We start from the raw sequence: 12,069 nt of genomic DNA on the forward strand, positions 1-12,069 counted from the left end.
CTCCAAATACTGTTTTAGCTGTATCCCGCATGTTTTAATGTGTAGCATTTTAAGTAATTTTAGTTCAAGATATTATTTTACTTTTCATTTCTTTACTTTTATTTCTTCTTTGATCTATAGATTATTTAAATTTCCCCTATAGATTACTTAAAAGAACATGTCTTAGTTTCCAAATGTACAAAGCTTTTAAAATTTGACAGCGAGATTAATTGCATTGTGGCTCAAGCTCTTTACTGGCATTTCTCACCCATGAAGGAAAACCTATTTCATATTAATCAAAGGAACGGGGAAGAGAAAGCTAGCATCTTCTTGGGGCTGGAAGAGAGGTGAGAAAGCTCACATTAATCATGTTCCTTCTGCCTTATTATTACATGAAAATTATAGATATCAATGCCAAAGAGCGGAATCCAAGAAAATTAGTCGAGTCCTACTTCCTTCAGGTCTTGATATGAAACAATGATTCCCTTTGTGAAAAGGCTCAGAATGTTTCTGCTTTCAGGGGGTGCATTTCCCTTGTCTTTAAAAAAAAGAGTTTCTTTTAAAAACTTGATTAGCACAAGACTTTAAAGACAGATCTGAGAAACAAGGCGGCAGGTGGTTAAGGGCGCAGACTTCAAAGTCACACAAACATGAGTGGCCTCGTGTTCTGCCACACAGGCATAGGCCTAGAATGGATTTCTTTAAAACACAGAAGCCAAAAAAAAATAAAAAGTAAATTGAAGGAGTCGAAAGGCAGCATTTTTATGATTTCTGCAGCTGGTGATGGATATACGGGGTTTATCCCGCTGTGCTCTCCACGTTTCGGGAATGTCTGATCATTGCTATACTCAAATAATACAAAAGAAAATCTTAAACAAAAGCATGCCAAGGAAAGCGGAACTTCTATTGGGCAATTGAAGAAGACCCCTGCGAAGAAGAAACAGCTGGGCGGAGACCTGAGGTTTGGACAGGAGGAGCCCCAAAGAAAGAAGGATGGCGAAAGAGGCCGAGGCCGAGGCAGGAAAGGCCGCATGTCCAAGAAGCTGAAAGGGGAGAAATCAAGGAGCAAGGTGAAGGGTACCTATTGGGGGCAGATTGGATCAGTAGTTTGAACTGTTTAAGAACAAGTAGATGATCCGAAAGGTAAATCCCTATCTCATTGACAATAAAATAATCTAATTTGAAATAAAATATTGTCACTGAAAAAGAAAGAAAGAAAATGAAAGGCGGTCAGCGTCACCGGAGCAGAAAGCTGGAAGAGTGAAAAGCTGCCACCTGGCACCTTTTGGCTGACCAGCCCCGCCCTGGCCCCCGGTTCTGACTCACTACAGAAGGCTGCACAGATGCGCTGGCTCCGACGGCTGCACACGGACTTGCAGTGGACGCAGGTGATCAGCAGGGCGTCCCAGTAGTGCTCTTCTGGGCAAGGCTCATGGCCACGCCTGTCCATGGACCCTGTGGGGCTGAGAGGCCGGAAACTGAGGGCAACTGGCAGGCAGCGGCCGCGTCTTCTTGGCCTGCCTGGCTGGACTGGGCAGCCTCTCGGGCTCACATTCCAGCCCTCTGGCTCCACGAGCAGAGGGGAAGTCAGGCCAAGTGAGAGTCTAACCCCAGCTACACTGTGCGGTGACGTCATGGGAAACGCTCATCCTCTCTGAGCCTCAGTTTCCCCATATGAAAAGAGTCATTGTGAGGGGCCCTGGTGCCATTATCCAAATCATGTCCCCGTGATAGCAATTTGGCAGGCCACGTCATATGTGCCCCGTGTGCACTCCTTGTGGCCCTCGTGCGATGACGTCATTCCCGGGGGCGCACTATATGCGAAACCATAATAAGGTAGAGGCCTTTCTCACATCCGCTCATGCCCTGCCTGGCCCTGCCCACTGCACCCCTTCCAGTGCCGCATGTGCGACCACCACCGGCCGCGGATGCTAGTCTTTAGTATAAAATGCTCTTGCTCTCCCTCTCCCTCTTTGGCTGGTTAATGCTACCTTATCCTTTAGACCTCGGTGTAAGCTTCACTTCTTCAGGGGGGCCTCTCAGACACCCCTTCTTCCTGCACGTCCCGAGAGTCCCCTGTGCTCATGTCACGTCTGTCTGGGTGACTGTCTCCCCTGATGTCCGTGAGCACCGTGCGGGGAGGCGGGGGGTGTCTGTGGTGGTGTTGTGGTTGTTCAATGCTGCATCCACAGACTCTCGTGGTGTTTATTAAGTGAATGAGCGATGATTTTCAAGTGCAGACCTAGCCAGTGCCTCTTATCCAGTAAGCACTTAAGCCATGAAAAGTTCTTTCCCTTTGTATCACGTGGTGGGCATGAAACGCACATAATACAGCATATCCGGTGCAGAGATCTGAAATGTTTAGATGAACGGTTGTGTGCATATATATAAACCTATGTCCCTGGCACCCACATCAAGATAAAGAACATTTCCCACACCCAGGCCACGTCCCAGTCAACAGTCACGGCATTAGCTGCTACTCTGACTGTCACCAGAGACTTACCCTGGATGCTCTCGGACTTGGTAGCTGGCTTCTGCTCTACCAGGTGAGATTCATCCAGGTTGATGCTTTCTTAGCCCTTTGGGCTTGTCTAGTGGTGAGTCTCTCCTGAGATGAAGGCATCGCCTTTTAAAATAATTTCCTATCTGATTTGATGGCATTTGCTTCCCCGATAAATTTTTCTTTTAAAATGTTTTGCAATGCGTTTGTTCATACTTTCCGTGACAGGAAGTCGAGAAAAGTGACTTCCTATTTACCACGGCAGCTGCAAGACATGCATGTGCTTTCCGCCCCTTGGAGCCCGCGTTCTTCCCTGACCAGTAAGGGCATTTGTCCTCGCAGATAATAAATAAAGGGGGAAAGTGATGATAGCTAAGGTTGGCAGGGCAGATGGACATCGATTTGGAGAGGAAGCCCAAACTCCCAGAAAGCCTCTGGAACTGGAGGCACCAAGTAACTCTGAAGGTGGGGTGGTGGGGGTGAGGCTGTGCAAGGAGAGGTATTTGGAAATATGTCTAAAGAAGATTTGGCTACAACATGAATCCCTGTTCCCGCCAGCTGTCAGCCACTCCTTCGCCCACACCAAAGCCTGAAGGATCTCCTCCTTAGGGCCAGCTTATGGAGGCAGGTGGGACTTTGCTGGACAAAGGGGGCTCACGGGAACATTATTCCGAATGGTCAGGTTTCCCTCCCCACTGCCACCACACCCATCACCACCACCCCGGCGCCCTCTTTAAGAGGTGTTTGAGGCCAGCTTGTTGAAATGCCTCCCTTCCGCTCCCCAGCTTGCTGGAAATCAACAGACACTGTTTGGGGGAAAGTAGTCCTATGGGAAACCTAGAGGCGTTGACAGAGAGATGCTCTCAACACGGTTAGGCCCTTGATCGACGCTGAGTGAAGCATGTACTCGAACACTCTGTTTCCCCAGAGCACCCGTTGGTCATCAGGGCGCCTGTCTTCACTGTGAAGTGACCGTCACAGGAGGCGCCCCCCAGCCAGAAAGAGCGCTTTTAAACCAAACACGAGAAGGAAAAGGTTAGAAGCCATCAGACACAGGTAGCAAAGAGGAGACGACTGAAAGAATCGCCACTGAAGCCACTGATAGCCTTAGAAATACACTGTTGTCCATTCTGTCCTAGGAGTCTCTGAGAGGCACAGATGGTTAAGAACTTGCCTACTAACTGAAAGTTTGGTGGGTCAAGCCCACCCAGAGGCACTTCAGAAGACAGGGGACCAATCTTCTTCTGAAAGGGCACAGCCTTCCTTGAAAGCCTGTGGAGCAATTCTACTCTTCACCACATTTGCTTATGTACCCATTTGTCTTCAGTGATAGTATCATGGAGGTGAGGCAAAACATTAAGGGGTGCAACAGAACAGCAAGAAAATGGACAGCGAGGTCCCCAGGGAATGCCGAAGGTGGACTTTAGGGCCAGGGTGTGGTGTCCCAACAGCCTGAACTGGAAAACACTCCTAAAGTCTAACAAACAGTCCTTGAACTAACTACAAGCTTTTCTTTCTTATTTTGTTTTGTTTTTGTGTCATTGGTTTGTTGTTATTTTGTTGTATATTATTGCTTGGTTTTGTGCTGTCTTGTTTTTGTGCATGTTATTATTTCCGCAGGTCTATCTAAATAAGATAGGCTGGATGAGCAATCTGGAGGAAAAAACAACGGGACCAACACTTCCGGGGGGACATGGGAGAGGGAAAAGTGGGGGGAAAGGTAGTGGTGTTAACAAATCCAGGGACAAGGGAACAACAAGTGATCCAAATTGGTGGTGAGGAGGGTGTAGGAGGCCAGGTAGGGCGTGATCAAGGGTAATGTAACCAACAAGAATTACTGAAACCCAAATGAAGGCTGAACATGATAGTAGGACAAGAGGAAAATCAAAGGAAATAGAGGAAAGAGCTTGGAGGCAAAGGGTCTATATAGAGGTCTAAATAAAGGCATGTATATATGTAAACATATTTATATAAGAAGATAGGGAACTAGATCTATGTTCCTATATTTATACATTTAGTATTAAGGTAGAAGATGGACATCTGGCCCACACACAAGTATTCCCTCAATGCAAGAATACTTTGTTTTATTAAATTGGCATTCTATGATGCTCACCTTCCCACACAACCACTGAAGACAAAGCGGTGCATAAGCAAATGTGGTGAAGAAAGCTGATGGTGCCCAGCTATCAAAAGATATAGGATCTGGGGCCTTAAAGGCTTGAAACTAAACAAACAGCCATCTAGCTCAGAAGCAACAAAGCCCATATGGAAGAAGCACACCAGCCTGTGTGATCACGAGGTGCCAAAGGGATCAGTTATCAGGCATCAAAGAACAAAAAATCATATCCTTGGCTGCACATCTCCATGATATGATTGCTGAAGACAAATAGGTGCATAAGCAAATGTCGTGAAGAAAACTGATGGTGCCTGGCTATCAAAAGATAAAGTATCTGGGGTCTTAAGGGTTTGAAGGTAAACAAGTGGCCATATAGCTCAGAAGCAACAAAGCCCACACGGAAGAAACATACCAGCCTGTGCGATCACGAGGTGCCAAAGGGATTAGGTATCAGGCATCATCAGAACAAAAAATCATATTGTGAATGAGGGGTGTGTGTGTGGAGTGTAGACCCAAAACTCATTTGTAGGCCACTTGATATCCTCTTACAGAAGGGTCTCAGGGAGGAGATGAGCCAGTCAGGGTGTGATGTAGCAACAATGAAACATATAACTTTCCTCTAGTTCCCTAAATGCTTCCTCCCCCGCCTCCCCACTATCATGATCCCAATTCTACCTTAAAAATATGGCTAGACCAGAGGATGTACAGTGGTACAGATAATAACTGGAAACGCAAGGAATCCAGGGCAGATGATCTCTTCAGGACCAGTGGTGAGAGTGGCGATACTGGGAGCATAGAGGGAGGGTGGGTTGGAAAGAGGGAACTGAAAAAAAAAAAAAGAGGGAACTGATTACAAGGATCCACCACATGTGACCTCCTCCCTGGGGGATGGAAAACAGAATAGTGGGTAAAAAACGTCAGACAGTGTAAGATATGACAAAATAATAATTTATAAATTATCAAGGGTTCATGGGAGGGGGAGCAGGGAGGGAGGGGGAAAATGAGGAGCTGATGCCAGGGGCTTAGGTGGAGAGCAAATGTTTTGAGAATGATGAGGGCAATGAATGCACAGATGTGCTTTACAGAACTGATGCATGCGTGGATTGTGCTAAGCGTTGTGTGAGCCCCTAATAAAATGATTAAAAAGAAGATCGTTGGACTCTGTGTTAGAAAATGCCTGGCGAGGTGCAGTGACTAAATTTTCCAAGAACGCGCCTGCTCATTCTTCCGGGTTACAAATGGCTGCACTATGAGGATTTTGTTGGGAATTCTCACCCCATCCACTCTACTGCGATTGCCCGGGCACACTTCATTGTGGATGTGGTGTAACGGGAGATGGAAGGGTTCTGTGGGGAAGGGCAAGAGATGGAGCATCCCCCTCAGAAGGACAGACATAGATGGAGGTTCTGCCAAGAAATGATAGTCTGACACCTTGACATTTCTGTGCAATAAAGGTTTCTATGATTTTAAAGAGAGAGAGAGAGAGATGGATGCTCATGACACACAGAACCCAGGAACAGGAGTGGGAATAGTGATACCAGAAAGGTAGGGGGCGAAGGGGAGAGGAAGGAAGTGGGAACCAATGGTAAATGATCACATAACCACACACCCCTCTCCAGGGGGAAGAACAGCAGAAAACATGGGGGAAGGGCGATGGCAATCAGTGCGAGATATGAAAATAATAACCATTTATTATCTATCAAGGGGTTATGAGGGCAGGGGGAGGGAGGGAGGGAGAAAAAAATAGGAGCTGATGTCAAGGGCTCAGGAGAAAGTAACTGTCTAGAAAAGAATGAAGGCAACATGTACAAATTCGCCTGATGCAAGCAATGTATGGATTGTAACAAGAGTTGTAAGAGTCCCCAATAAAATGATCTTTTCATGAAATAAATGATTTCAAAAAAGAAAACATCCCAGCCCAATCCAGATCAAGTCCACAAGTCCTATATTACTCCATATGTTGATACCAGTCCATAAATTCCTCTTCAGACTCATGCAACATATGCAATGATGCCGAATGTAGGAAGATCACAGGCCAATGGGTGCAAAGTTTTGTGGATCCAGTGGTGGTAGAAGCATCTCAGTACTGGCGTGGGTCTCCACGTGGCATTTCCAGTTCCAGGGCTCTGGCTCTATCAGCGTAACTCCATGTGGCTTGTCAACAGGAATGTCTCACAGGGATTTTGTGTGTATCCTGCCTCCAGCAAGCTATTCACCATAGTGCCTCCAAATGAGATCACAAGTTGCAACCTGATGGACAGACTAAACTCCACCCCTTTACTCTTAATAGTCTCAGGTAGGCACCAGATTATGTAACTACCACAATCAAGTAAAGCAATTTTGTTCTAGCACCCGTATCAATGATCTCTTCAAGAGGGTGAGCATCAATCAGGGCCATGTTATTAGAACTAATTGTTCTGAGATTGGGGCTAGAATTAAGTGCAAGCCCCAAATCCATGCACACATCTATGGGTTTGTGTGTCTCTGGTTCAATTTAGATACATCATTACAATTTTATATTAAAGAACATTATGAATCATCCCCTTGGGGATAAAGTGTTCTATTGATATTGTCATTGATTTATCCAATGGTATAAAACATAATGCATCACTGAGAAAAGGAAATTATGCATGTATAGGCCAGCTCTGAGCCCCAATATATGAATTGCTGACTTGTGCAGGTTAACCTCTTAAGGGACTGGACAAACAATGGGGTTGTTGATAGGGCAAAACTTTCAATAATATTCATTCACAGCAACAGAACTACACCTACCCAATTAATACATGCCATAATTAAGTGAGGAAGAGAGCATTAAAATAGTAAATATATAGTAATCCCAGGCCACCATTCATTGAACATCCAAAGTTACCAAAGTCCAAAACCACCAGTTCCATACGCTTGGGATGGCGCTCATCTGCGTCTTCTCACACGGGGGAGTCTCAACCTTTAGTCCAAGGGCTAAAGGTAAGTTTGAGGTAAAGCCCAGCTCATTAGTGGGGTTTCCCCATCAAATCCTTCTGGTGTGGCCTATGAGCGATCTTGTGCACCTTGAAAGAACAAAGAGTCCAATGACCAAGTAGTCTATAGCGCATGGCCTGGTCACCAAGAGCTCGATAGAAACCAGGTCAGAAGGGTCCAGGTAGGAGCACGTACCAGGCATATTCTCCCCTGAGGTTCTTCATAAGTATTGTTAAGTGGTACCCCTCCCCTCCACAATGGCAGGTTGCTCCTCCCCATTTTCCTACTAACAGAAATGGAATCACCTTTAAGCAGTGTGTTATTTTGGGTTGACTAGAGAAACAAATCCATAGACAGTCTTTTTTTAAATACATCATTTTATTGGAAGCTTGTACAGCTCTTATCACAATCCATCCATCCATCCATTGTGTCAAGCACATTTGTGTATATGTTACCATCATCATTTCCAAAACATTTTCTTTCTACTTGAGCCCTTGGTATCAGCTCATTTTCCTGCTCTCCCACACTCCCTCCATCATAAACCCTTGATAACTTACAATTTTTCATGTCTTACATTGACTGATGTCTCCCTTCACCCACTTTTCTGTGATCCATCCCCCTTGGAGGGGATTATATGTAGATCATTGTGATCAATTCCTCCTTTCTCCCCCCACCTTCCCCTTCCCCTCCTGGTATCACTACTTTCATTATTGTTCCTGAAGGGTTTATCTACCCTGGATTCCCTATGTAGCAAGCTCTTATCTGTACTCCTGTACATGCTCTGGTTTAGCCAGATTTTTAAGGTAGAATTGGGGTCATGATAGTGGCGAGAAGGAAGCATTAAAGAACTAGAGGAAAGTTGTATGTTTCATCGGTGCTACACTGCACCCTGACTGGCTCGTCTCCTCCTTGTGACCCTTCTGTAAGGAAATGTCCAATTGCCTACAGATGGCCTTTGGGTCTCCACTCCGCACTCCCCCTCATTCACATTTATATGATTTTTTTGTTCTGGGTCTTAGTTGCCAGATACCTGATCCCATCAACACCTCATGATCACACAGGCTGGTGTGCTCCTTCCATGTGGACTTTGTTGCTTCTCAGCTAGATGGCTGCTTGTTAATCTTCAAGCCTTTAAAACCCCAGATGCTGTATCTTTTGATAGCTGGGCACCATCAGCTTTCTTCACCACATTTGCTTATGCACCCATTTGTCTTCAACAATCATGTCGGGAAGGTAAGTTTCATGGAATTCCGGGTTATTAGAACAAAGTGTTTTTGCGTTGGAGGAGTACTTGAGTAGAGGCCCAATGTCCATCTGCTACCTTAATACTTAACAGATAGATAGATAGATATAGATCGATTTCCATATCATTATACATAAATATATTTACATATGTACATGCCTGTATTTAGGCCTCTATAAATGTCCTTTGCCTCCTAGTTCTTTCCTCTATTTCCTTTTACTTTCCTCTTGTCCCACCTTCATGTTCAGCCTTCATTGGATTTTAGTAATTCCTCACGGCTACATTGCCCTTGATCAAGCCCTACCAGGCATTCTATACCCTCCTTGCTATGGATTTTAGATCACTTGTTATTTCTTTGTCCCTGGGTTTGTTGACAACCATCCCTTTTACTCCACTTCTCCCTCTCCCATGTGGAGACGAAACTGTCGGTCCCATTGTTTTCTCCACTGGATTGCTTATCCTGCCTATCCTATCTAGATAGACATGCAGAGACAACCATAAGCACAAAAACAAGACAGAAAAACAAAACAACAACAAAAGTCAAAAAACAAGAAAAGCCTATAAATACTTCCAGATCTGTTTGTTGATCTTTAAGAGTGTTTCCGGTAGAATCTGATGGGGTGCCACACCCTGACCCCAAAACCTATTTTTGGTATTTCCCCAGGGACTTCATTGCTTTGCTCTGTTACACGCCCTTAGTGTTTTGCTCCAGTTTGGTGGGGTCAGATCAGGCACAATTCCCTCATGTGTCTTCATTGTTGTCCCCCAGAGTGCTATGGGTCAGTGAGGGACGTTGTGTCTGTCTCGTGGTGTGGCTGCCCTATGGTCCTCTCTGTGTATTGGCTGCTCTGAGCAGGAATATCATCCTAGGGACTTGGTGGGCCAGGATGTGTTCCACTCTCTATTGATCCCTCTTTTTTAACTTCTGTGTGCTCTGATCTCCCTGAGCTGTAGCTTCAGTGCTGTCCCCTGAAGTATATTTTTCAGGGGGAGCGGGAGAGGCTGTCTACATAGTTGAGATTGAGGCCAGCCCCACATACCTCTCTATCGGTTCCTTGCTTCATGCCAGCATGTTGTATTCATGCATAGATACTCTCATGTGTATAAAAAAGAGCTTTATATTCAAGAGCAATTGAATATTGATAAGACATCCCAACCCAGTCCAGATCACGTCCATAAATCCAATACCAATCTATAAATTCCTCTTCAGACTCCCAAAACACATGCAATGACGCCAAATGCAGGAAGATCACAGGCCAGTGGGTGGAAAGTCTTGTGAATCCAATGGTGGTGGAAGCATCTCAGAGATGGCGTGGGTCTCCAAGTGGCTCCATCAGCTCCAGGGCTGTAGCGTAACTCCATGTGGCTTGTCAACAGAAAGGTCTCGCAGGGAGTGAGTGACTATCCCACCTCCAGCGAGCTATATATCTCCTTCGTGCCTCCAAATGAGGTCCTCAAGCTGCAACCTGATTGACAGGCTAAACTCCACCCCTCACTCTTAAGTCTCAGGTTGACAACAGAGTATGTAACTACCACAAGCAGAGAGTGAAAAACAGACAGTTTCACACTTTAGAGCAAACTGAGTCTAGAGTAGCGAGGGGAGTCAGACATCATTTCAGTTGTTTATCGATTCTCCAGAAAACACTGAGGGTGTCTTATGGGATAGGGGCGGGGTCAGGTGTTCCAGAAGTCTGGATATCATGTCAACAGGGTTGGTTCTCCCATTGGTACTTCTGTTTCAGTTAGGCTGGTGGGTCAGCTATCCTGCATTGGAATTTCTTGGTCTACAAGCATATACGTAAGTGAACACTGCACTTTGACTTTGTTGGGGCTGAATAGAGAGGAAGTTGTGTATGGATGATGATGTAATAGTAATTGCTCATCTTAGAAAGCAAGACATCAATGTATGTATCTAGAATTGAGAAGTCAAGAACTAGCAGTTCAAGATTATTGTGGTGGAAGAGTCTTTAGGGTAGGCTTGTTGATAATACAGGGCAGCAGGGGACCTCTTCATCTCTTCAAAATCCGGTGTCTTCACCTGTAAAAGGAGTTTGCGATTGCACCCTTCACGGAGTCTTTAGGAAAATTACATGCAGGACAAGAACTTGTGGTTGTTGTTAGGGGCGGTCCAGTCGGTTCCAATTCAGAGCAACCTTGTGTATCACAATATATCACCGCCATCCTCATGATTGCAGTCATGCTTGCGTCCATTGTTGCAGCCACTGCGTCAACCCATCGCATTGAGGACCGTCCTACTCTTCAGCTATCCTCCAAGATGCATGATGCTCTTTTCCAGGGACTGGTCTCTCTTGATAATGTATCCAAAGTGCTCGAGACAAAGTCTTGCTGTTTTCTCATCCAAGGAATATTCTGGCTGTACTTCTCCCAAGATATATTTGTTCTGGTAGTCTGTGGCATTTTCAATATTCTTCCCCACAATCTTCATTGTTCAACTTTCACATGCATATAAGATGATTGAATACACAATGGTGTGATAGTTTTTGGTGTCAAAGTTGGTGGATTAGGATGCTCAGTGGTTTGGTCACCAGACGTAATGTGAGATCTACTGTGAGTAGTCAAAGAGTTTTAAGAAGATTGGCTGAGTGCATTCCCCTTACTCAGGTCACGGCCCTGATGAGATTGGAAGGAGGTTTCCGTGGGCGTGTGGCCTACTTTCTATATAAATAGACATTATGGAAAGCCTGCTTGCGTCTTGCTAGGTCTGGATCCTGCTTCTAGTTTATCAACTTCCAGTTCTTTGGACTTGATCCAACAGCCTGTCATCTAGCCGACTGACCTTGGGTTTGTTTGCCTCAGCAGTCACCAGCCTGTTGCTTGCCTCTGGTTCATCAGGAAAACTCTTCAGCTTAATATCTGACTCACAGATTTCGTACCATCCCAAACTTGGACTTCACCACTTCTACAGCTGTGTGAGTAATTTTCTTGATATAAATGTATTTCTCTGCGGACATATATGAACATCCCCGGTGCTGCTTCCCTCGAGAACCCAGCCTGACCTAGATGACTTGGGTCAGGCACCGTAGTCCCCAGGATGCCATCCTTGTTCTTCAACATTCTAAAGCAGTCTTCTAGGGGGGGGCACTTAGGAACTAGAGGAAAGGTGTATGAATGCTTCCTCACCCTACCCCCCACTATCATGATCCCAGCTCTAACTTACAAATCTGGCTAGACCAGAGGATTTACACTGATACAGATAGCAACTGGAAACAGGGAATCCAGGGCAGATGAGCCCTTTAGGACCAGCGGTGTGAG

The 12,069-nt window shown here is 45.5% G+C and overlaps 1 protein-coding gene across 1 annotated transcript in view; it reads right to left on the reverse strand.

The window, feature by feature from the left end:
- The window catches only part of TNFRSF13B (TNF receptor superfamily member 13B), a 76,726-nt gene that overhangs the window by 2,919 nt on the left and 61,738 nt on the right, over nt 1–12,069 (reverse strand). The window contains 2 exon segments of the mRNA XM_075559573.1: nt 1,306–1,410; nt 1,413–1,434. Coding sequence (XP_075415688.1) covers nt 1,306–1,410; nt 1,413–1,434 — 127 coding nt within the window.

This window comes from Tenrec ecaudatus, chromosome 10, assembly GCF_050624435.1.
Source record: "Tenrec ecaudatus isolate mTenEca1 chromosome 10, mTenEca1.hap1, whole genome shotgun sequence".
Classification (NCBI taxonomy): Eukaryota; Metazoa; Chordata; class Mammalia; order Afrosoricida; family Tenrecidae; genus Tenrec; species Tenrec ecaudatus.